This window comes from Chelonus insularis, unplaced genomic scaffold, assembly GCF_013357705.1.
Source record: "Chelonus insularis isolate UGA/USDA-ARS -01 unplaced genomic scaffold, ASM1335770v1 contig_41_pilon, whole genome shotgun sequence".
Lineage (NCBI taxonomy): Eukaryota > Metazoa > Arthropoda > Insecta > Hymenoptera > Braconidae > Chelonus > Chelonus insularis.
This window is the reverse complement of record NW_023276571.1, coordinates 166360-193267: the sequence shown is the minus strand read 5'-3', so window position 1 is coordinate 193267 and position 26908 is coordinate 166360. Positions and strand designations below refer to the sequence as shown.

Below are 26908 nucleotides of genomic sequence, written 5' to 3'. Positions count from 1 at the left end.
TTTGAAATACATCAAATGATTTAAAAAATAAACCTCATGCTTATGTTATCCATAATAAAATAAATAATTAATTTAATATTTTTATTAATAATAATAATAATAATAATAATAATAATAATAATAATAATAATAATAATAATAATAATAATAATAATAATTGATCAGAAAAATTGTTACATAAATATTCCAAAGTTCTGATGAATTTTTTCACTTCATTTTTTTTTGCTTTTGAATAAAATTTTCTTCATAAATAAAAATTGTTTTTTTTTTAAGAAAACTTTTTTGTATGTAAAAGAGTTTTGTAGTTATATCAAAATTGCAATCCAACTAATACTTTTTTCTCAATTAATATTTCTTTTAAGAAAACTTGGAAGTACAAAACAAGATGAAAAAATGTTTTTTTTATTCTTCACAAAAAAAAAAAGATAGAAAGTATTTACTAGTTTGAGGAAGGAAGACATTTCTTCGAGTAAATTTTTAAACGCACTCTTCTATAAGAATATTTACGAAGCTTAGTATTAGTGTGAAAATTCTTTTGCTTTGTAATACTCTTCTTGATATTCGACAGTTATATCACGATTACAAAGAAGTACTATAACTTAAACATAAATTCTTAAATTTTTTTTTCCTTTCCTACTGCTATTCAGCATCATTTGAATTTCAAAGGCTTAATTTTATATCAACTAGGTTTCGTTATCCTTTTTAGTTTTTATTTTATATTTGAGAAGTCTGAAAAACAAGAAGCCAAATATAATGTTAGGAATTTAGATTATTATAAAAGGTTAGAAGAGAGTTTTAGTTTAATTATTTATTTATTTTAAACAATTGCAAAAATTTTCTCCTTCTTTATTTTTTCTATCTATCCATGCACAATGCTACTATCTTTAATCTTATCTAATTCATTCTATAAAATAATTAAACTTACTAGGTGTTTAAAAAATATTAGCATATTTCAACATCATCATATTCTAGAACTAAAACTATAAAAAAAGTTTCTTCAACAAAAATTGAGCGTTATGAGTTTTTTAACGTATAAATATTCATAATCAACACAAAGATAATGTTCTTTGAAATACATGATCAATCATCATGCATGCATTATGCAAATAAAAAAGTTAGAACCATATATTATAGATCGATGCATGCATGATCATATCTAATCATGTGTAAGAAAGAAAAGTATATTAAATTTTATACTTGCTAATATGTAGTATCATATTTAAAAATGAAATAACTAAATTTAGTTAAAGTTCCAGAAAAAATTTAAGAATGAAGGATCCATGATCTTGACTTCATTTCCAAGATGTTCAATAAAATGTTCTGCTTGGAAATAATAATAATAATAATAATTGATAGCAAATATTAGAGACGATAAAAATACTGTTAGATAATGGAACCAAGTGCTGGAGATAAAATTAAAGAAGACAGTACGTTATCAAGAGAATAAGTGAGTTGATGATGTTGAATAAGTATTCAAATAACTCAAATAAAAATGAGCTTAATGATAGCAGCACATAGAACTGGTTGAATATTTACTCAACTTTATCAGTACCACTGCTTCAAAAATACTTGGTAAAAAATCACCTGCTCATTTTTACTAGATAAAAGTACCCCAAAAAGTTTGATGATATTAAGAAAGCCCATTTCAGTGATAATCATTATTCTGACAAGCAATCAAACAAAAAGCAACCATAAAGTTATTAATACCAAAAGTATCCAACTTCCAGGTCCAGAATCAACTGGCACCCATTTCGAAGTTTCCAACTTGAGTTTCTTGTTTTGGATTTGGTAACTGATATTGTTGAGTTCTTGATATCTAAACACCACTCTCCAATAGTTTTATTGATGTTATATATTTATTTCAATCTTCTATTGGTACTTGAAATCTTGTTTATTTCAAAAGCCATATCCTAAATCATCAGCAGAAATGAAATATTTGGTTAAAAAAATTTTAAAATAAATTGATATATACCTTGACTAAAAAGATTGAATGCAGTTTATAGTCAGACGTTTTTACTCCACTTAAAAGAACGATGACGATGTAATATAATACTAGAGTCCTTGGTATCTACCGATTTCCTGGTACAACTCACGTGTCACATCGATTTCTTTCTCTCTAACCTTTATTAGCTCTTTATTTTATGTCTACTCAGTAGTCGAACCACACACAATCCCTTCAAAGTTATAACACCAAACGTTGCCAAGAGAAACATTGTCGATGGAAAAGCACGAAAAAGTCTCTTGAGAATTCATAAATCATTGAACTAGAAGCCATTAAAATATTGCTCCAGTAACAAGAATCTTCTTATTCAGACCATTTATATTTTGTTACACTTCTGATAAATCACAACAAGCATTTGGATATGTTTCAATTGCCCATTGCTTTTTATTTTAGTTTAACATCAACAATACAAAATAATATAGATAGACTTGTTATGTGGTGTTATATACCTTACCTATCTACTTATATATTTTTAAAGAAACATCAGTTTTATAGTTTCAGAAAGTTAGGATTTCTCTATAGAAAAATCCCATTTTTATGTCCATCCAAAGTCCTTTATATATCATCTCTGATTCCTAAAAGGTGAACTTTGGACCCTCTAGATGTCTCCAACTTTCCCTTGAATAAAACCAGTTACTCTAGCCCTACGAGCTTGGCTTCAACCTCTCACTTGGACCTTTTGACCAACCCTTTAACTAAAAGCCCTTTTCCTTAGTTTCTAATACACTTAGAATCTATCAGATCCTAAATCACTCACACAACAAATATTTTATAGCATCATGTACTTACTTAGTTATCAAGAAATGAATCGTTTTAGTTTATATAAAATATGATCCAGTCATTGGGGATCCAACAGTGTAATATAGAAGAATTTGAAAAAAATAACTGTGAGAAAAGTAAGCTAGCTATAAACTGCATTACTTTAGTTTAAAAAATGCTATCTTATTACATATTTAATCATACAACGATGTTAGACTTTACTATCGATTTATCTCTTTATTCTTACTCTATTAACTGGCCTATCTATAGAGCAACCTTTAATCTTTTTTCCGAGGTTACGTTGATATACTCAATTCTGTTTGGCCTTAAAACACACAACCTTCAATCGCTAGACCATCGATTTTAGTTATCTATGAAAGATAATAACAAAAAATCATCACCATCTATTAAAAAGTAGTATATTATTGATAACTAATAAAACTAGGTCTAAATTTAGAAAATCTTGTTAGTTTGGTATGAAATTATTGAGCTAAATGTTCTTCCTAAATGATGATAATAAATTAATATCAAGTGTCTATAGAAGATGATTATTATATAACTTTATAAAACCCAGTCTTTATTATAATTGTCTATGGAAATTACTAACCTTAAGAATCTTATTTATTATTAGTTTAATACTTGCTGCTTATTCGATTTCTTTCATTTATACTGGAATAGAATGATCTCCAACAACCTCAACTTTCGGATGTTATGGATTATAAAAGTATTTTTTTAAAAACTGTTACGACTTCTTTGATCCTGTAAATGAATAGCTGAAATTATTCTGCTTCCTTGCAAGCTTTTTCATACTTTCATGACATAACCAGTCAAAACCTTTCCTGTTTTTTTTCATCAAAGATACTATCATCTTATGTTCTCACTCCTAGCTATCTCTTTTCTCTAGCAACTCTTTTCAAAAGACCTTTTCCTACTTCCAAGACAGATAAAGGGTTGGAGTTTTTATCATGACTTTGAAATATTTTGAATAATTCCCGGTATGAAGATCAACTTGATCTAAATTAATTGAGAATTTTTATTATTTTAATATCTATAATTAAATTAAAGCAACAATAATACTTTGTACTGCCAAAATCTATGGTGTATTTTAATTAATATATATATAAACTATATAAAAATATAATTACTTGGAGTAGTTATAGATGTTAAAACTATTTTTTTCTTTCACCACCTCCACATTGTTTCCACTAAATTAAACCAATTCTGTATATACCATTTCCTTTTGACTACTCCCAAATGTTGAGCAAATTCAACATATTGTTTCTCTTTTTGAACAGTTGGTATGAGTTTGTTACACTGAAAATCACAATTAACAGGAATTAATTAGTTAATTTATACTCCTAACAAAAACCTGGGCTAATGAAGTTCATTTTTTTTTACCCAAGACCACCAACGGATCTTCATTAGCAGAAAGAATGATAGATTTAATATGAAGATAAAGTAAATAGTGTATTCTTAATGTTTACTTTCCCTCAAACATACATTCTCTCTACTAAATTCTCGTTAAAAGTCTCGTAAAAATTCCATATCCTTCTAGAAAACTACTTAAGCTTAGTCTGACATTACTACTGATGACTACACTGCTATACCCCACGAACCCTGTTGTCACAATTGATATAAACTAGTCAATGGTATCTTTTTTTTTTTTATTTCTTTTTTACGAGCTTTTAGCTTGTGAGATTAAATAAGTTTACATCCAAATATTTTATATTCCCCATAATGTCAATCAACAGTAAACCTTCTAAGGTAGTTCTAGAGTTCATAGTTGATATTTATGGTATTTTCTCTCATCTCCTGATAAATACACACATTAAATAAATGTGAAATATTAAAATTTATTTCAATATAAATATATATTTTCAATAATAAAAATTTTATTTTTCAAATATATATATATATAATAAACATCCTGATAAAATTTTCTCTAGATTTCCTTTTAACTAAGTGTCCTGCTGACCCACATGAAAACTTTTATGATGAAACAAACTACATTTGACAATAATACTACTATAATACTGTTTATCAACAACATCAAAATTATTAGTGACATAATAATTTTTTTTTTAACACTAAAAATTATTAATACTTAACTTACAGTTAATAAATCTTTATATTATCACTTAAATTTTTTATTTAATTTTTGTTTAACGTGAAGATAAAATTATTTTATGAAGTAATTTATTAGGTTTAAATTTTATACTAGCTGAAATAACGATCAATGATGTGGAAAAAAAAATTCTTAATCAATTATAACTTTTGAATTGTATACACTTTCGAAGTTTCAATAAAATCCGTCTCTACGTGACAGAACTAACGAAAAGAGTTTGTCGTACAATTGTAATTCTCTTATGTTTTATGAAATTAACTTCTTCTCTTCTAATCTTCTGTTAAAGACTAAACTTTCCTAACTTTGAATCATTTCAGAATTTTTTTTTCGCCAAAGTGTACATTTTTTATTGGTTTATTTTATATAAAAAATATTTATGAATATTTAGAAAAGTGATGGTATATACTTCAGAAAACAAGAATTGATGGTCACACTTTGACGAAAAAAAAATTGAGATGATTTGAGATTAGTAAAGCTCAGCTTTAATTCCTATCTCAAACTTTTATTTCTTTTTTATACCCTAAATATTATATCTGTGTTTTCATTATAACTTTGCAATCTTTTTCTTCTTCATGACGTAAATGATCTTTCATTCATTCATTTTTATCATGGATTACTTAAATGTCTGACTATACACTGAGTTGTTCTACTTGAAAGCTAGTGAGTACAATTTTATAATAAATATAAGTAATAATCGTAACATAATATCAAGTAGAAGAAAAATATGTAAGTAAGAATTTAATTATTTTATACTTGAATTCAAAGACATACCAAAACTTACCAAGACCATTTTCACATCATGACTTGTAATTTCTGTCATTCTCATGACAATCACGCCCATCGTATTTCCCTACCAAGTATCCGGCTTGAGATTAGTTCACATAATACTCAGGGATAAAAGACTTGGGCTTGGCTTAACGAGGGGATGAATATGAAAAGTTTTATAGAATGACATTGCAAGGAACGAAAAAAAAAAAGGGAGTTCAAAGAAAACTGATGTTGGAAAAAAAATATGGATCTATAAAAAAAAAAAAATATTATTCATTAGAGAGAATGGAAGTTTTACTATAATGAAATTTTATGATCTTTCAATACCCTTATCCGCAACTATTAGTAGTCTTCGATCTTTTCTAAGGCTCATATTATATCCTATTTTGCTATTTTTAATATGAGAAAGCAAAAAAAAAATTTTATATTCATGAAAAAAATTATTCAAAAAAGTTTTATAGAAATAATAGTTGAAAATAGATTTCAGTTTACGACGTAATTCAAATGTCTTAAAAAAACTTTCATTGCTTGGAAAAAAAAAATCGTATTAAATTTTCTTTTTATCTCACTTAAAAGAAGAGAATTGAATCATAAAAATCATCCAATTAAATAAAAAAATAATGTAAATGTTACTACCCAGTAAAAATCAATAATCAAAAATGGAGTAGGGGTAAAAAACTTTTGTGGTCTGCTGTATACATAAAAAATATTTGGTGAATAAATATAAATTTGGCTCTATGTGGTGATTGAAATTTATTCTATTGTGACAAATCTTGAAGCACAATAAATTGATAAAAAAAAATATTACTTCATATCCTGAGCAATAAAATGTCAAGGCTCAACTTCAAATCGAATCAGAAATGGAAACTTCTTCAATAATATTCTAATAAAGGGGTAAAATTTACGCAGAAGAAATGTCACAATAAATAAATATAAATAAATAAAAATTCCCATGCAAAAATTTTGAAAATTATCAGATAAACAAATTACTTCATATGGGGTAAAATTTTACCCCATTTTTTACCCCAATTAGTTTGACATCTTTTCATAACTCTATGCTTTCGTTCTATCCTTTTTTACAAATCCACCTACATTGTGTTTCAGAAATATAACACAATAAATTGAAAGCAAATCGTTAATTAAAATAATAATTATTGGCAAAATTCATTTTTAATAATTCATCAGTTAAGTCATCCAATAGATACAAAATAAAATTGATGCTTTTTTGATTACAGTTGTTCATGATCGATAACTGTGCGGATGATTGGCGAATTGCAATGACGTGGCAACGAATATCCCAAATATCAATAGAATTAGCAATATGTGCAATTCATCCAATACCTGGCGAATATTATTTCCTGTGGACGACCAAACTAGCAAACAAAGGTGGTGACATAGGATCACAATGGGTACCTTATGATGTTACTCTCTCACTTCCGATGTTTTTACGCCTTTACCTCATATGTCGAGTGATGCTGTTACATTCAAAACTCTTTACTGATGCCTCGTCACGAAGTATAGGTGCCTTGAATCGCATCAATTTCAATACAAGATTCGTTCTCAAAACACTGATGACCATTTGTCCGGGCACTGTATTGCTAGTTTTTATGGTATCACTTTGGATCATTGCATCATGGACTCTACGACAATGTGAAAGGTATTATATTTTTCTTTTTAGCCTAACATTAGACCAAAACTAACCACATCAGTTCAATGATGATCCAAGAATGGATTAGCAACTTCCCAATGTTAATTCCTACCAAGACATCACATGTTTGTGTACAAAAGATTCCCATAGAAAGGTTTTCTGGATTGGTGTTATCATTCAGTCATTTTCAACGTCACGATCATCATTGTACTATATGATAACCAATGTAGGTCTAGGTGTGAGAAATGTCTAAATGATAACATCAATCCAGAGGTCTTGAGAAAGAGCAAATCCCAAGTGTGTTATAATTAATGCAAACATGAAGAAACTGCCAAGTCTGACAATAAGCTCAAGTATGACTAGGGTGGCTGAGCATTGAGAATTAAACCTTTGCACAATCAATCAATAATAAAATACATCTCTGTTATAAAGAATATTGATTATATTTTAATTAAAATATTCTCCAATATACTCTAACACACCACATCAAATATCCAAATATCTTGTGCAAACATATCCTGACAATTACTTAAAGTATTCCCTTAAAACCAACCGAAAGACTTAATAATTAAATTTTTTAATTAAAATAACATCTGTCCAAGCTTGACATCCAACATTGGGCCAAGGTTGTATGCCAAATCTAGGACAAAGTCATCATAAAGACTTTCAAGTAGATTTGGACTAATGTTCGTGATCAAGCTTGAACCCATGTTCACCAGGATTCATCTGATCATGTGTCAGATCTTGGACCTGTGGTTATTTTCTAAAAGAGTATATAAATGTGTGCAATATTAATTTATTCGCAGTGAGCATGTAGACTGAATTTCTTAACTTGGTCTCCACATGTCATCAAATGAATCTATAATTCAAACTTATCTCCAAACGTTGATTATAATTTAAAAAGTATCAAATAAATTGGACTTGAAACTTCTTACTACTTTTTATCGTGGAACTTTAGTTATAGTGCATAAAATATTCAAAATCACATATCTGTCAATAAACGATAGAAGTAATAATACGTAAGAGTAAAATTTATAAATTCATATCAGTAGTAGTATGCACTCAATGTCGAAGTAATAAAATTTTATTTACTCTCATATGTCTAGTTACCTCATTTTATTGATAACTTTATTATACTTTGTTATTAAAAAGAAAGAAAGTTATAACCATGATTACTTACACAATAAGCAGTTCACACGACGAATTTCCGAGTGAAAAAAAAATACCAAATACCATTCTATTTATCGTTAATTTTAATAACAATATTACTATTATTATAACTTAATGATATTAGCACACAACAGTACTTAACGAATCTAAAGTGTACGTTAACGTAAAATTTTAAAATATCACATAACCTCACTTTCGATATCTAATCTGGAATATTCTTATTCGAATTCTTCATTGGGAGCCAACAAATGGGCATGAGCCATCTGGCGGCGAAATGTGTAACTCGGATAAGAAATAAATTTCTACGAAAATAGTACAAATAAATCGTCAAAGTGTTTATTAAAATTACAAATCACTTAAAATAAAGAAAAAATTTTATTTTATTTTATTAACTTTAAAATTGCACAGTAAACTATCGAAATTATGATTAATTTTCCCTAATCGACGCCATGTTAATTAGGCTCTTTCATAACATAACCTTGTTTGAGATTAATAGGTTGTAATGTTAATTTTTGTTTTCTTTTTTTTGGAGTAAAATTTAATTATCAGATTTTTTGTTTTATTATAATTACATTACTTTTTGTAAATAATTTTTTCTAATTTCTGATGAGGTTAACTATATAAGTAAAAAAAATAACGCTGTTCCATTGGGAAGTTGGATTTTTTTTGACTAAATATGTAATAATACTTTTAATTTCCCAGGTTTCATGATGAGGAGCATGCAAATTTACTCAACGCAATGTGGCTTATTGCTATCACATTCCTAAGCGTGGGATTCGGTGATATCGTGCCTAATACATATTGTGGACGAGGGATAGCTGTATCAACAGGGATGATGGTAATGAAAAAAAAATTAATTAAATTCCATTAATTACTTTTTATAATAAATAAATGAATAATATTATTTATAGGGAGCGGGTTGTACAGCATTACTCGTAGCAGTCGTTTCTAGAAAATTGGAGCTTACGAGAGCAGAGAAGCATGTTCATAATTTCATGATGGACACACAATTAACAAAACGAGTTAGTGAAGCTAAAAGCATTTATAGTTTGTAAATTATATTCATTTACTTATAACACTAAATTCTTATGTTGCAGTTAAAAAATGCTGCAGCAAATGTTTTACGAGAAACTTGGCTCATTTACAAACATACACGTTTAGTTAAACGAGTTAATCCAGGTCGTGTACGGACACATCAACGTAAATTTCTTTTAGCCATCTATGCGTATGTATTTTTTTTACCTGTACTATATTATTTTTTATTAAATATTGATCCTTGTTGATGTTGGTATTTTTAATGGTGTAGTACAGCTAAATACTTCTTTTTCAGACTCAGGAAAGTTAAAATGGACCAACGTAAATTAATGGATAATGCTAACACAATAACTGATATGGCCAAGGTGAATCTTGTTGCAACTACAGAAACAGAAGTAACAAAACAAATTGCTGTGGTGAAATAGATTGAGACATTTTTTTTTTATAATTACTAAACTAGTTGAGTTGAATGACTTGATGGTGAAGTTGATGATTACTGAATTTAATGATTTTTTTAATGTAAATTTATTTCTCAACAATACTATATGTGTATTTAAACAATATTTTCTATTTTTTCTAATTAATTAATAAATGGGTCACCGAGTTGTCATCAAATTGCTATCAATGGTACTTTGTTACAATACCAATTGTTTTCTATTAACCAAACGAGAGTTGTTCGATCACCTTTGAGAGAAAAAACAATTATTTGTTTTATTAATTTGTTTTTACAAAAGAACGGTTTGATGATCACTAGAAAATTGAATACTCTCATATCATAGACATTTTAATATCGTTTTTAGGAATCAAAAATGTAAGTTGTCTGATAAAAGTCTATTTCATCTCAGAAATTTATTATGAGTTACCTGATGATATTAATAATAATAACAATAAAATAATACAAACATGTAATTTCAGACACAAAATACAGTTTACGAAATAGTATCAGACATGAGCACTCGTCAAGATGCATTTGAGGAAAGGTTAGCAAGTTTAGAAGACAAGCTAACAGCATTGCAAGAGCAACTGGAAATATTACCAGAAGCATTGACTCGATGTTTAGCGCAACATGCAGAACGGATGGAACAGCGACGAAACTTTCTACATCCAGACACAGCTGTAGCATTAGGAACAACACCAAGTAATTGTGGTGGTTCAGGAAGTGGTCTTGGTAACAGTTTAAGTGTTGGAATGACTGGGAATATAAACACATCTGCTCATCATCCATTGGGAAGCTTGTCTAATTCTCCACTACTGCCACACTCACGCAGTGTACCAAATGCACCAAGTACAGTATCTCTACATCCGTGGCCAGTTAGTCCAGTGTTACCGCCAGTTTCAAGTCGAACACCGCACTTGGTACCGGAAACAGGTAGTTCAAGACTACAACACAATGTACCAACTACAACGCAATCTACTACCAGGCTGACCACTCAGGCTGGCATGGGAGGACTTGGGACCAGCCAAGGCTCAGATTCATCACCACATAGCTGAGCCACGTCTTTGCAGCCGCAGCACTCTTACTAAACAATTAGTTTATGTTATAGGTAGAAACACTCATGACTTTTGATGGTGATTATTACAATCCTACTTACGAACTCGATAATTCAACTTAATAGTGAATGAATGATATTCTTGAGAACGTAAATAGAAATACTCCAATAGTTTTAAGAATAGTCATGAGATAAAAAGAATAATTCAAAATAGACTCATCAATTTGTATTATCACTACATCGAAAGTCATTGATTCGTCCTTGCTGCGGTCTGCTCCCTGCCCAACTTGTGTGCCTGAAAACGTACTTAATAATTAAGATATCTCATTTCAACTTAACCTAACTATAACTATCCGTCTTTCTCTCAATCTCTCTTACAAAATACTTGTATTAATAAACGAACGCCAGAAGTAATTGAGATTTTCATACGATAAACACTAAAGAATGCGATTTAAAATGAATACGGTTTTCCCAAATCCGAGTCAAACTCTATCTCTCACTTTTCGAGTTCTTTCAAGGAAAAACTCGGTAATTGTACAGTTAAACCTTCACACCTTAAGGACGGTGGAGCGCAGAAAGTCACGATGAGTGAGGAAGGTATGAAGGTAAAAATGTATGACTACCAAAAACTCTATCTATCTTTACTTTGTCTTCTTTGCTACATCGATATTCATTTAAAAAAAACAAACATCTTATTTATCATTTCCTCAAACTAATCAGTCTTGGACTAGTCTTATTGTAAAATGATGGCCTTAAGGAATAGAATATTGGTGCAATTTTATTAAATAACATTTTATGTCAACGTTTCACACTACATAGAAATATCGATTATGCTCAAATTGCATTCAAAATATTTTATTTTTTATTTTCACGGCGTGATTATGAGCTATTGAGTTTAATAAAATGAATACAAGAAATATCTTGTAGAAAAGATTATATGCAATCTTCATTTATTAATATTATATTTAATGAAGAATGCAAGGTGATTTCATTCGCTTTAACGTCCGTAGATTATAGAAATTGCGATATCTAGTAACTTTACAATTATGTATCTGTACAAAGAATATGGAAGAAGTATATAGTTAAGTATTTCATTAATTATTTATTAAGTAAAATATCTTTTCAATAATTATATAATATCATTTTATATGTGAATATATTATTGATATTTTTTCGCTTTATTTTTAATTAAAAAAATTAGGGTCGATAAGCTAATTAAATTGATCTCTCTGTTACATGAAGTAAATGAATGTGTAAAAATTATTCTGGATTAAATAATAGGGGTAAATTTTTACCCCATAAATGATAATTACGTAATAATGCAATGAATTAAAAAAATAATCACTTTATACTCAAGGGTAAAATTTTTCTTTAATTTATGTAATAATTTTTACCCCAAAAATATGTAAAAATGATATTGGATTAATTTTTAGTCAAAAATTCATCTTAGTATTCTAATAGAAATATTAAAACTGAATTAATTATTAAGTGAATAAATTAATATGCAGATACTAATTAATAAAATTTTATATTTTTGAGACAAATCCGTTTTAATTCAATTTTATTATATATTTTTTTTTAAGTTACATGTCTCCTATACCTTGATGAATTATTGGTAAACCCTTTTCTAGATGTCTCATTAAATAACGTAGCTGTAATTATTTCTTTTAATATAAATTTTGTTTCTAAACTTTTCGACCCTAGTCTTTTTTATTTATAAAAGAATGAAAGGAGGAAAAATCCATTGAAATTAAAAATTAAAGAATTGTCTCGGCCATAATAAAAGAAATAAATAATTTCTTATCATTTAATCCTTTACAATGTGTTTACCAAGCCAAAGTTTGACATCGCGAAACGGGACCAAAAGAGGATACATTAGTTACTAATTTCTTTTTCAAGTTACTAACTTGGACACGACAGCTATACAATATTTTTATATAGAATCCTTGAAAGTGCATTAATGTACCGGAACAACTTTGTTAAGTAAAATTAATAGAAAAAAATAATTAGTTATTTTATTAAAGTAATTAAAGATTATTATCTGTTAACTAATTATAGAAAGAGAATGTTTTTTTATGAATTTCATTTTTGGCTTGAATTATTTATTAAGTATTTTATTGTTAAGTCATTGATAGTAGATGAATTTTAAGTATTAAATTGTTATATTAGTAATGTGTGGAAAAAATTGAGGTAAAATGTGACATGAAAAATTTTTTTATTATAATAAAATAATTGTTTATTTAATATTTATAATTTTTATATTATTTAAATAAGTAATGATGCACTTTATTTAGAAAAATAATCTCTAGATAAGCTGCCCTGATGGAATTGATTAAGCTGCATTTAGAGAAATTTTTTACTCACAAAATGACTTATCTTTGTTTAAATGAAAGACATTATTCAAACAAAATGAGTGACATTTTATTATCTGCATAAATAATTTTTATTAAGTCATGGCATTATTTTATTTATTCTATCTTACAACAAATTTTTAATATATTTTTATCAAGCATAAAATTTTTTAAAAATAAATCTAAATTGAGTAAAAAAATTTTTTAAGTGTATATTCCATACTGTACAGTAATATTGAAAAATACTAATTGTAATTGTACCATTTTTAGGGAAATAAATATGACATTAATACTGTATAAATTTAAATAAAGAAAAAAAATACTGTATAGATATATTACAGCCTATTCTACTTAAGTGATATCAAAATTAAATTCACACTTTAAGAGTTAAAAATTAATTTTATAATTATTATTTTTACATACCTGTATATTATAATGTCTAGCATTGCTTCAATTTTTTCCCCACACTCTCAAATTTTTTTAGAATATAATAAAATATATTTTTTTCTTCCGATGATTTTATTTGTAAAAAAAAATTTATGTTAATATACTCAGGCTTAACAATGTAATGAAAATAAGTAGAAACTGGCAGTAAAAAAAAAGAGCCTATTAAATTGTAGAATTGAAGTATCGCCTCTATAGATTAAATGATTTACAATCTTATCTGAATAAAAAAAAAAAGAAAACTTTACAAACTAAAAAATATTTCATTTGCGTCAAGTATAATTAAATAAAATATACATATATGTATTTTATGCACAAAATTGTTTTAATAATTTATGGAAAAAATACAAACTAAATTTCTCTTTTGTGTAATTAAAAATTCAAAGATTGATGAATGATACAATTGAAATGCAGTGAACGAAATAAATTTAAAAATAAAAAAAACATAATTGTGTACAAAATCGTAAAATACCATAAAAGTTGCATAGAAAATTGAGAAGAAAAAAAAACTGCAATGAATTTCAAAAGTTTCTACAAATATTACAGTTGTTGATGATAATATAGAATACTATAAATATTGTTACTATTATTATAAATATTAAAAAAAAATAATAATTTAGATAAATGAAGAAAAAAATTGTAGTAGACTTTTACAGTTTTAACTCTTAAATGATCCTTTAATAATCATCTTTACTCATAATATTCAATGGCTATTAGCCGGGTAATTTTTACGTAAAACGACCAAAAATATTAAATAATATACCAAACTACGTAATAATTAGCAATAGATAGTAAAAAAAAAATATTCAAATTTCCAAACATCCAATTATGATTTTTTTCATAAAAATAAAAAAAAAATAAATTGAACAAAGCGATAGAAGTAAGAATACATCTGTTGAAATATCTTTTTCATTATATTTATTATATTCTTCTCAAAAAATACATCTTATAATAAGCAAAAAAAAAAAAATCAACATAAATAAGATTAAAATATATTTTTTTTTTATACAAATCGTGAAAAAATTGTGTAATATTAAAATAGTTTGAATTTAATATAATAATAATAATAAAAAAGAATCCATTTATCGAATTTTCGATCTTTAAATTTATGTATTTCTATCATTAAATCAGAGAAGCTGTCAATATGATTATTTTTCGAATTGATTCAACATAGACTTGAAGAGGTTATTACATCAAAATAATTATGTAAACACCCAACAATCACAGCATTTAATATTCATTAGAGTTACTATTAAGAACTTGAATAAGAAAACTTATAAAATAGATATTGAACGTAATTTAATTTTTTCTTTATCTAAATTAAAAAAAAAAAATGCCATAATAATACTGTATACAGTATTCTTATACGGTATACAGTATACTGTATACGAATACTGTATTTTTACAATATTTATTTAAACACTGCATAAGTGAGCATATTTGTAAAATGTTACACATGTAAAATTACTGTATAAATACAATAATTATACTGTATACATAATGTACACCAAAATTAAACTTTTACTGTATTATTACTGTACAAATACAGTACTGTTACTGTAATACAGTAGGTTTATCAAAGTCAATCTTATATTGTATTATACAGTTTTACACTGTATAATTACTAGATAAATACTTAATTGTTTTTATACAGTATTAATTGAACTCTATTGAATCATTTTTATATTTCTATTCATACTGACATGAAATTGGTATAAATACAGTTGTACAGTACTAATGTTTTCAGTGACAATTAAATTACTGATTTATTCAGTAATTAAATTGGCATTGTTAATCAGTGAATATTCACTGATTTATTTTAAAATAATATTTTAATTTAAGAATATTATAATGTATTTATTTTTTTTTTTAATTTTCTTCATTCAAGTTTACCTCATAGTAAATAATATTTGTTTATTATAATTATAAATTTTTTTATCTTCGGCCATGTCGTCGTGCCAATCATAATCGAATATTGATAATACACTATTATTATTATTATTATGAATTTAATACGAGCGAATATTCTAGGTACATGGCATGTTTGATGCTTAACATAATTATCGATTGGAATACAATCTATTACTTGGAGTAAATTAATGAACAATTCTTACGCAACGAATCGTGAAAGTAGTGTATATACTTATATGTATACATCTATAATAAATGGCTTTTTAGGAAAATTCATAAGATAATTTTTACTCTGAAAATTAAAGAAATTATTTGATGCAAGGACTTTAAAATGAACTCATGTTTTATAGTGAGTAATTGTAATAATAATATTATTATTTCCTGAGGAAGAAATTATTAGGACTGAATTTAGGGCCTTGTCAGGACCTAGAATTATAGTGGGCCCTTATCAAGTAAAATTGTTGAATAATAAGCATTTTTAATTTGGGCCTTATATCAATTATTACGTTCAGATAAATATGGAGTAAAAATTACTATTAAAAATTGTGAAAGTGAATTTACTCAATATTTTTCTTAGTGTATAAAATAGCACACCCTGACATAGAGTCTGTTATAGCTTTGATGATTATCGAGCATGTCCTAATATTTTTTTATTCAGGTATTTGCTTTTTTCTACTAAATTGGGACCACTTGGGAGTTCTTTCATTGGCAACCGAAATATACTTACGTGGTCTGAATATTATTCTTACTGAGATTTACATTAAATGTCTATGAAATCTTTATTATTAAAGAATATAAAAATCATCTTAATATTCTAATGACAAAAAAGGCATATAAATTTTTTATCCTTCTATTGGAAAAAAATGGAGTAATTATTTGATCGAAGGATAAACAAAGCTTCGATAATAGTAGAATTTATTAGAATATTTACACTTTTTTCAAAATAATTTGTATGTGATGAATAATTTCATTCAGTTGATCATTTTCATCTGTATTAAAACATAATTATTAAAAATTATTTCGTGATTTTTTCATTGGAAAAATTTTGAATATGAAAAATGGTACATTTCCAACCTAGGAAGAAAAATACTACATTTCGCACCTAGGGAGGAAAAGTAAATAAACTCAAACCCAAACCTATGGTCAAACAAGTGGTATAAAAAATGAATTTTTCTCACGCTTAGAATGATTTACTTTTCTCCTGGAGTGCAAAATATACTATTTCACTACATTTAGTAAAAATACTATTGCTAACAATTAAAAAAAAAATCACAGCCTAAACAATGGCCTCAACTTTTTACTTGAAGTTAAAATGGAACTTTTATTTCATGGATGTTTTTTTATTTATTTAATATTTTGAAAATAAAATAATTATCAATAATCATCGCAAAAAAATATATCCGAAGAGAAAACGAATTCATCTTAAGAAGAAACTTCACAAGACGTATCTACATAATTTTTATCATAAATAATTATGGTCTTGAAACACGAATAATTTTTACTGCCAATAAGAATTAATGAAACGATAAAAAAAAGTATCTTCAGATATATTTTTTAAGGTGATTAAAAATAAGGACAATGAATAAATAAATACCATAATCATATGAGTTTATCTAAAATAAAAAACTGTCTGTAAATTTTTATAATGTATAACAAAAAATAAGATCATCTGCATCTCAAGTTATGTAGATATTTATATATATTCTAGATCGAAATAATTGTTTTTTTTTTTTTTTTAATTTTTAAGCGCAAAGAAGCAAAACTGGGCACATGTAAATTATAAGAGTATGATTTAGTGTGACATAATCGATTTGAAAAATAAAAAAAAAAACATTTAAAATAATATTATCTGCTAAAAAAATGGTTAAAAAATTACTCGAATGGACTTTAAGTCTTCAATTTTTATAAAATAAAACTATTAAAATACATATGTAATAATATACGCTATTATGATATTATTTAGAGCTAAAATAGATCAAATTTAATGCCAATTGCCGAAAATTTTATTCCCGAAAATCATCAGAAAAATTGATAAACATTTAAATAGTATTTAATTTTATTAATAATAAAATTTAATGTTTAAATATATACTTTAGAAAAATCTAAAATAAGTAAAAATTCGGTAATAATTTTTTTTTTTCATTTTTTAGATGTTATTAAAAATATTTTAAGTGGTTTTGCATATAATAATATATCATACATGTTTTTTTTATAACAAATAAATTTTTCTTCATCTGGATTATTACTGTAAATACAAGCTTCAATTTAATCTGTGCGAAATATATTTCAAAAATATTGGATTACAAAAACTGAAACAAAAATTGTTAATTTTTGTAACTACATAAACATACAAATTAAAAATGCACTAACTCGCACAAAAAATTTTAAATAAAAATAAAGCTCAAATTTTTCATTTAATTGTAAGATGTCTCGACATTTAAACAATAGTAAAAAAAATAAACGTAACAATATTATTACCCATATGGATAATTATAATGATAATAATCATCATAGTCATAGCAGTATAAAAATTATCAATAAATTGATTAGTTAAATTTCTGCCAAGTCACCATTTGTTTCGAGTTAATAAAATAAATACTTTTATGCCTCTATTTCTGTGGTCTTATATTAGTACTTGTAAAATAAAAATTTAAAAAATGAAATTATAATAGATTCATAGATTTTGAAGATATTTATTAAACATTTATTAAACATATTAAAAATATCGATAAGTTTATGCTATTCATATGAGTACATAGATAATTAAAACCAAAAATAAATAGTAATAACGAAATATTCAAAATATACTGAAAAAAAAACAACCTCTTCTAGTCTATAAATTAATTTTTAAAAATAAAAATTGTATATAAGCGTTGGAGTAAACAAAATTATGTTTGTAAATATTGTTAAGTAGTTTTAAGCAAAAATGAAAAATAATAATGTAATAAAAGTTCTATTAAGATAATAGAATTGATAAAACATAAATTCACAGGAGGAATTTAATAATGATTAATAATTTCCTACTAGTTTAAATAAATAAATACATTTATTAAAAGTAATTTGATATTAAAATATCGATATTATTTTATTCAAAATTATATATATTGTTTTTATTTAACATATAAGTGAATTTTTAGAGTCACAAACTATTAGTAAAAGAGAAAGAAGCATAAGTATCTTCAATGTAATCGTAGAATTGTTCATTTCCATCTGGATACAGTAAATCTATCTAGTTGATTTAATTATTGGTGATAAGACCAAAAAGTGCCCCTGCAATAAGCATAACAGGATAATCGAATTGCTTCATTTTCTGGGCTTAATTTCATTGTCCATTTCATCGTCTAATAAAATGTTTATCTCTAGCAATAATAACATTAATACTGTTCGTTAAATAAACAAAAAAAAAATTGCCATTGGATAGAATCGAATCTAGATCGGCAAAAGCCAATAGCCCCACGGTGCTCCGAAGAGACAACCACAGAGCTACGGCGTCAATGTGTAAAAGTAATTCATTTTATTTTGTATTTAAATGACTCATTATCAACTAGGATCAATCATTTAATAAAAAATTCATTAAAATCTTTACTAATTTTCATGTTAGAAAATTCAATAATAAAAAAAAGAAAACTCTTATCAAGCGATTGATCAAAGTAATAAACAAAAAAAAATTGCCATTGGATGGAATCGAATCTAGATCTGCAAAAGCCAATAGCCCCACGGTGCTCCGAAGAGACAACCACAGAGCTACGGCGTCAATGTGTAAAAGTAATTCATTTTATTTTGTATTTAAATGACTCATTATCAACTAGGATCAATCATTTAATAAAAAATTCATTAAAATCTTTACTAATTTTCATGTTAGAAAATTCAATAATAAAAAAAAGAAAACTCTTATCCAGCGATTGATCAAAGTAATAAACAAAAAAAAATTGCCATTGGATGGAATCGAATCTAGATCTGCAAAAGCCAATAGCCCCACGGTGCTCCGAAGAGACAACCACAGAGCTACGGCGTCAATGTGTAAAAGTAATTCATTTTATTTTGTATTTAAATGACTCATTATCAACTAGGATCAATCATTTAATAAAAAATTCATTAAAATCTTTACTAATTTTCATGTTAGAAAATTCAATAATAAAAAAAAGAAAACTCTTATCCAGCGATTGATCAAAGTAATAAACAAAAAAAAATTGCCATTGGATGGAATCGAATCTAGATCTGCAAAAGCCAATAGCCCCACGGCGCTCCGAAGAGACAACCACAGAGCTACGGCGTCAATGTGTAAAAGTAATTCATTTTATTTTGTATTTAAATGACTCATTATCAACTAGGATCAATCATTTAATAAAAAATTCATTAAAATCTTTACTAATTTTCATGTTAGAAAATTCAATAATAAAAAAAAGAAAACTCTTATCCAGCGATTGATCAAAGTAATAAACAAAAAAAAATTGCCATTGGATGGAATCGAATCTAGATTTGCAAAAGCCAATAGCCCCACGGCGCTCCGAAGAGACAACCACAGAGCTACGGCGTCAATGTGTAAAAGTAATTCATTTTATTTTGCATTTAACTTGCAAAGTACAAGTATACATTAAATCTGATAACCGAAAATTATTCAATTATTAAGTAATCGAAAAAAGAAAAACTATTTATTAAACTATTACCTCCAATGATCCATGTTCTTTTTCAATAATTTATATCATTATATACACTTATTATCAGCAATCTACAAACTTTTAAAGTCATCACTCGACATCATTAATCCAAATTTACTTTCTCAAAAAGTGTAGAAGTTATATATAATTACAGATAATTCACTGTTTATATTATTAAATAATATTCACAAATATTTGATTTTGATGCACTTAAAAAATAATGATATTAAATAATATCTTTATGTAATATTAAAATTGAAATAATCTTTTAATATTGACAGTGATATGCAAACAATTTACGAGAGTAAATTTTACATATTATTAATTATTTGTTCCATCACCAAAAAAATACTTTCACTAGATAAAAAAACCAAGATTTTTTATTTTTATTTTTGAAATGATATTTTTTGTCATTCATAAGAAAAAAATAATTTCAAAATTGCTATTCTATAGAATGGCAATGATGACTGTAATTAATGCTCATAATATTCATATTTCCTGCAAATAGAAAATAATGGTGGAGTAATCAATCTTAAATATAAGATTACCTAATCTTTACATACGTTGTGGTTCAAGTAACTCTAGAAGTTTGCTAAACTGACTCATGTTATTACTATCAATTTGTAATTTAATCAACACCTTCGTTTCCTGAATATCAATAAACAGTTTCGTTTATAATAAAACCATCACATATCAGAGATTTTTAAAAATGAGTTTCCTAGCAAATTTTAAAAAATATTCGACATTCAGCAAATACAATTGAAATGATATAAATATACACCTGCATCTAACATCTGCGAATTTGACAAGAAATTTACTTAAGATAACATATGATAACGTTGGTAATAATTAAGACCAACTGAAGTGAAAGAAAAAATATTTGCGAACTTTTTGATTGAAATTAACAAATCAGCCAATGGATTAAGATTATTATAAAAAGGCGAATTATTCTGGGAAATGTTGAGTTTCATATTCACATTATTACGATTAGAACCCATCACATATATCAAAATGTATCAATTTTTAGGTAAGGTTTATTAAGAATTTATTTGCTTTCTTTTTTTGTTGTGTTAAATAATAATTTGTTCAATTTTTTTAGTGACTATTGCTATCATCATTCCATTTACTCTATCAAGCCCAGTAGAATATGAACCTCGAAGTTTCATAGATGTTGTTAAAGGTCTACAGAAAAAAACACCTACAAATGGAAATTGTGTTGCCAAATGTCCATGGTTCCAAATTTACAAATTTCTGCCTCATGATGATTGCAATAAATATTGTGTCTGTATGTCAAGATTCCAATTTACAGTAGAATGCCAAGAAGGAACATTCTTCTCTGCGAAACATGATACATGTGTGGATCCAGTTGAATCTGAATGTGGAAAAGTTGAAGGTTGCTTGGGACAATGTCCACATGAAAGTTTAAAAGCCAATGTGTATCTTCCCCATGAGGACTGTAATAAATACTGTCGCTGTCAAAAAGGTCGTCCGATTCCAGAAGATTGTGCACCAAACTATCAGTTTGATGCAGAAAGACAACGATGTCTTCCTGTGGGACAAGCTGAATGTGATAGACTGAATGGTTTAACTACTACTACTACTACTACTACTACTACTACTACTACTACTGCATCTCCAACAACAACTTCTAGCTCATCAACAACAACGTACCCACCTACAACTCCTAGTTTAATTCCATCAACTAATCCTTCCACAACATCTGAATCATCATCAACAGCTAGCCCATCATCAACAGCTGGTCCATCATCAACAGCTAGCCCATCATCAACAGCTAGCTCATCATCAACAGCTAGCCCATCATCAACAGCTAGCTCATCATCAACAGCTGGTCCATCACCAACAGCTAGCTCATCATCAACAACTTCAAAGACCTCAACAACTGAAAATGTTAAAGCTACCTCAGAACCACTCACAACACAAAATCAACCCTTACCTGATTCTTCACCTGAACCAACAACAGTAAAAACTATCAGAACTCCATCAGATCGTTCTGTGTCAAATTGTGCTGGTCGCTGTCCACAAACCGATGATCCTAACAGTGTAGTCCTATTAGCTCATAAAGATTGTACAAAATACTGTCGTTGTAAAGCAGGTCATCCATTAGTGAAAAACTGCCCTCCACAATATCTCTTCAGTTTAGATCAAGAAATGTGTTTACCTTCTAACTTCACCACTTGTCATCATCTTGCTCATCACTGAAATTAAATATCAATATAATGGATTCGATTAAGTTGTAATTTAAATAAAATAATTTCTCAAGAAAATTGGTTTATTTACTATGATGAAAACTTTCCATTGAAAAAAATTATATGCAAACAATCAATTAAAGTCATTTTTTCACGGAAGTTATTATAATGAGTGATTACGAATCAAAAGTCATCAATTGATAATTTATTATAGTAAATACAATAATTACTTTTCCACATAAGTGTGAATGTACCTATGTTATTTGCTGAATATAAAAAAGTGCTAGATCTACCTCCGGTCGCAGTTAATATCTAGCAAGCATTCAGCAAACATTACAATAGTCGTTGCTATTTCTGAGTCAAAAAGTGATATTATATTATCAAGTATGAAGTTCTTCTGGGCACTTCTTTTCATTCTTTCTGCATTGATGTATGGCACCAGTGCTCAAGGTAAATATTTGAACTAAATATCTATTCCAACATGATGTACGTTAATATTCATGAATAATTTTAATGTACATGAAGTCAGTCATTTGCATACTTGGGAAAAAAACCGATTCCAATGTGACTGAAGCTCATCAGGTTTGATCTAATAAAAGGAGTTAGATCAGATCTGACTTGATCACAAAAAAATATTTATATTATAGCAAAAGTAACTTGATGGGATCCAGATGAAGCTTCAACTACCTTCGTGTCAGATCAAATTAGTTTTACAATCTGCATCTGATCAGATCTGAAACATTTTTTTATAAAGTATAAAACAATTAAAAATTGCAAAAAGAGACTTCTAGAGTTATTTTATTTGATTACAATAAATAAAGATTTTTGACTCTTGGGTCTTTGAAAACGATTGCGAAAATTCATTTATTAACATAAAATAATGATAAGTATTTTTAATTATTTCAATTTTAACTTAAAGATGGTTTTTTACCCTAGGTTATGGATATGGAAGAGGTAACATGGGAAGAGGTAATATGGGAAGAGGTAACATGGGATATGGAAACCGTGGTATGGGCAGAGGATATGGATGTAAATAAATTTTATCAATGTTAAATAATAATTTAAATTATTTTTTAATTTATTTATTGAGAAAATTTTAAAAGTTAAAAGGTAGAATGATTTTTTATAAAACATAAAAATCACAGATATTATAAAAAAAATTATCATTGATTTAGTTTTTATCACATTTTATCATTTCATTTCTAGTTTTTACTTCACTTAAAATTTTCTCAATACTCATTATTAAAATCTAGGTTTCATTTTAAAATATATGATATAATATATTAAAAATCATTCAAACCAAAACATTATAATGTTTCTTTTTTTTAGCACAAATGGGTGGATATCCTGGTTACATGGGTGGCCGTGGTGGTGGAATGTATGGATACATATAATACTTCAACAAAACGACTCTTTCCATCCTCCTATTAACAGAAACAATAAATATAAAAAATTGCTCATTAAAAGTATTATGTGAAATGATCATTAAAATTGAATAAAATGAACTCTATATGAATAATTATAAGTAAACTAATTATTTTTCAAAAACTTACATAAATGAAAAATGAATGTCTAATGTTACTCAGCAGCATAGGTAATTCCAGATCTTTGTCGTCATTGTGGAAGGTCACACGTTCATATATTCATAAAAAACTAAAACACAACGGAGAATGTTATTGACATACTATTAGAGAGAAGCGAAATAATATACTACATTATAAATTTCATGGTCAATACCTACTGGCTGGGTAAATCCCACTGTGGACCACAAATGCTAATTCTTAGAACATACAATTCTGTACCTTTCGAACTAAAACTGTACTATTTTTCATAAAAAAACATTAATTCACTATGGAGTAATGTAAAATAACTATCTGTGACGTCAATTAATAATTGGGAAAATACCTCCATATAAAAAATTAAAATTTGCTCCATAAAATTATTTTAATGTAAACAAAAAAGGTTAGGAATTTTCATAAAAATGCTATGGTTAATAAAAATCAATTTTTCAATTGAAAAACTAATGGTTTGATTAGTATAATAATTAATACAACACTAATTAACAAGCATTATTGAAAATAATTATTTAATAGTTAATTAATTAATTATCATTACTATTGTTTCAACCATTTAAATATTTTCAAATTTCGAGAAATGAGTCTTATTTTATATGCCTGAACTTATCTCATTATCAAAATAATTTATTTCTTTAAAATTTTGAGACACAAAGGCTTATGGTATTTTAATTAAGGTTAACTTTTCCTTAGGATTTTTTTACTGCATTAGAATTGAAAGTTATCAGAAAATAAAACATTTTTGTTAATAAAAATAATCTATTTTTGACATTTAACATAAAAAAGCAATCTTCTATCAACTAATAAAAATATTAAGATCAAAGAAAATTGGAAATAAACCAGCATCACTCTTTTATGATGATTTAATTGCTATAGAAAGATGTTCAAGGTTAATAGAAATCCAAATTTACTTTATATATTTTTTTTGAATTTAATTTTACCTGAGAATAAGACATTGGATTTTTTTAGCTTACAAATTCACTTTCCGGTGAGTCATTTAGCATTTAATAATAAAGCATGTATTTCCTAATTATACATACAGTAATGGAAGTGGTCTAGAATTGTAAATGTATGTTTCAAGAAAAGTTCTTCTGAGTTCGACAACCACTAATGACGCTAAAGGAGGCGGGATCGAAAAAAAAACAAGTTACCTCGAGGTTTGCTCATTCACTATAACGTAAGAATTTAGGTCTTTGGATGTGTAGGTTCCGGAATTACCAATGTTTACCATGTGGCCTTATTCACCTATAAAACTGAAGGGAATAAAGTTAAAAATTCAGTCAAACAGTCGAATCTCTCACGGCAAAGATGGTGTTCAGATACTCATCATTGGTTCTTGCACTTCTTGCTATTTCATCTAATTATCAACAAATATTTTCATTTGAATTTCCAAAGGACGATTTTGAACCACGATCATTTGTTCCTGCTCAATATCCTCAGAATGGATACCGACCACAAGGGTAAATCAATGATTCATTCATTACTTTCGTATTTATTTAAATACTTTTTTCTACAAAAAATTAATTCAACTTCTTATAAATAACATTTTCTTTATATCAATTAATTTGAAGAACTTTCTTTGTGATAAATCAAATCTTAGAAGACTTGAAAAATACTAGGTATCAATTTTTATGTTGAAGTCAATTCTAAATAGTGTGAAATTGAAGTGAAAATGGTTTTAAGTACAGTTTTTTTGGAATAAAAGTATTCTTCAGGTAACATGAGGTCATGTAAACTAGAGTGACCTGTAAGAGTCCTGTTCTACGTAGATAGAACACTTTGGTCCTCATAGTCTCATGTTTACCCAAGTAGTTTTTTCGTCCAAGTCACACTATCTTTTTATTCATTAATTATCATCATTTATTTTAATATTTTATTTATGTTTAAACAGTTTTACATTTTAAAATACTATACTTATAATAATTCTTAATAAAATTCAACTATACCACTAACAGCACAATATTATTTTTCTATCTGCTATCAACTACCAAATCACTTGAATAACATTTTTTATTTCATTCTTTCAGGTACATCCCCAACGTGGACTATGCCCAAGGAAATACTAGATATCCTAGTTATCCATCAGAAAATAGACGCTACCCTCCAGTAAATCCAAACTATGGATTAGCATATCCAGGTCCTTATGCTAACTCACAAGCAAAAGCTGACGCATCTGCATCAGCATATGGACCAAATTCCAATGCTAATAGCAAAGCTGATGCATCATCTCAGAATGGATATGCAAACAGCAATGCTCAAGCCAACGTTCAATCAGGAGGAAACAGATACAATCCTTATTATCCGTCATACAATCCATCCTATAATCAACCTTCCAGTGCATCAAGTTCAGCTTCTGCTACATCAGGAATCGTCAATGGTTTACCTGTTGCTTCTTCAAGTGCTGCTGCTTCAGCTGCTTCCCAAAATGGGCTTGCAAATGCTCTAGCAAATGCTCTGGCTTCTTCTCCTCAAAATCAAGGATATGGAGGACCAAATCAATATGGAGGATCGAATCAATATGGAGGACCATTTTATTTCAGACCTAGGATAGGTGAAGACGGAAGTGAAGAAAGTGATAGCAAGGACGGCGAGAAAAATCAAGAAACTAATGAAGAAATGACTGAAAAATCTGAAACTGAAGAACAAAAAGAAACAAATAATGAAACTACATCAAATGATGCTATTATTTTTGAAAATTAATCCATTTATTAATAATGTTACATGATTTAATAAAAATATTTTCTTATAAACTTCATATTATTTTTA

The 26908-nt window shown here is 27.0% G+C and overlaps 3 protein-coding genes and 2 long non-coding RNA genes across 8 annotated transcripts in view; 4 read left to right on the top strand and 1 right to left on the bottom strand.

Annotated features, from left to right (window-relative positions):
- SK (small conductance calcium-activated potassium channel) overlaps nucleotides 1–12499 on the top strand; it is a 56656-nt gene extending 44157 nt beyond the window's left edge. Inside the window, exons 4-9 of one of the 2 annotated variants that reach the window (XM_035087774.1) lie at nucleotides 6890–7311; nucleotides 9175–9310; nucleotides 9384–9494; nucleotides 9570–9697; nucleotides 9803–9872; nucleotides 10423–12499. In XM_035087774.1, the coding sequence (XP_034943665.1) occupies nucleotides 6890–7311; nucleotides 9175–9310; nucleotides 9384–9494; nucleotides 9570–9697; nucleotides 9803–9872; nucleotides 10423–10998 (1443 nt within the window). In that variant the 3' untranslated portion in view covers nucleotides 10999–12499. The remainder of the gene's footprint in view (nucleotides 1–6889; nucleotides 7312–9174; nucleotides 9311–9383; nucleotides 9495–9569; nucleotides 9698–9802; nucleotides 9873–10422) is intronic. The other variant, XM_035087775.1, reaches the window with a different exon arrangement.
- On the bottom strand, nucleotides 331–5873 carry LOC118069573 (uncharacterized). The gene is made up of 8 exons (XR_004690646.1): nucleotides 5668–5873; nucleotides 3907–4075; nucleotides 3369–3775; nucleotides 2792–3132; nucleotides 2457–2697; nucleotides 1973–2264; nucleotides 1708–1910; nucleotides 331–729 (listed from the first exon to the last, which is right to left on the bottom strand). It is a non-coding gene; the product is annotated as an uncharacterized lncRNA (long non-coding RNA).
- Nucleotides 12500–21648: 9149 nt separating the features above from the next.
- Nucleotides 21649–22646, top strand: LOC118069503 (cell wall protein DAN4-like). Its single transcript, XM_035087669.1, has one exon. The coding sequence runs from the start codon at nucleotides 21649–21651 to the stop codon at nucleotides 22579–22581; it is 933 nt and encodes a 310-aa protein (XP_034943560.1). The 3' UTR covers nucleotides 22582–22646.
- Nucleotides 22647–22859: 213 nt separating this feature from the next.
- Nucleotides 22860–24087, top strand: LOC118069638 (uncharacterized). The gene is made up of 3 exons (XR_004690657.1): nucleotides 22860–23018; nucleotides 23505–23597; nucleotides 23898–24087. It is a non-coding gene; the product is annotated as an uncharacterized lncRNA (long non-coding RNA).
- Nucleotides 24088–24907: 820 nt separating this feature from the next.
- LOC118069637 (DNA-directed RNA polymerase II subunit RPB1-like) lies at nucleotides 24908–26897 on the top strand. Of its 3 annotated transcripts, XM_035087878.1 has the most exons (4): nucleotides 24908–25031; nucleotides 25112–25288; nucleotides 25332–25602; nucleotides 26170–26897. In XM_035087878.1, exons 3-4 carry the CDS (start codon nucleotides 25451–25453, stop codon nucleotides 26840–26842), a joined length of 825 nt encoding a protein of 274 aa, XP_034943769.1. In that variant the 5' UTR covers nucleotides 24908–25031; nucleotides 25112–25288; nucleotides 25332–25450; the 3' UTR covers nucleotides 26843–26897. The 3 variants fall into 3 exon arrangements, with proteins under 3 accessions (XP_034943769.1, XP_034943767.1, XP_034943770.1); XM_035087876.1 differs by having other exon boundaries at nucleotides 25112–25602; XM_035087879.1 differs by lacking the exon at nucleotides 24908–25031 and having other exon boundaries at nucleotides 25075–25130; nucleotides 25224–25602.
- Nucleotides 26898–26908: the final 11 nt, after the last annotated feature.

What these genes read in the sequence shown, in the direction of transcription:
- LOC118069503 (XM_035087669.1), top strand. Translation starts at nt 21,649, where the DNA reads ATGTCAAGATTCCAATTTACAGTAGAATGCCAAGAAGGAACATTCTTC.
- LOC118069637 (XM_035087878.1), top strand. Translation starts at nt 25,451, where the DNA reads ATGGTGTTCAGATACTCATCATTGGTTCTTGCACTTCTTGCTATTTCA. An exon ending in AATGGATACCGACCACAAGG is followed by an intron (nt 25,603 to 26,169) that starts GTAAATCAATGA and finishes TCATTCTTTCAG; the next exon opens with GTACATCCCCAACGTGGACT.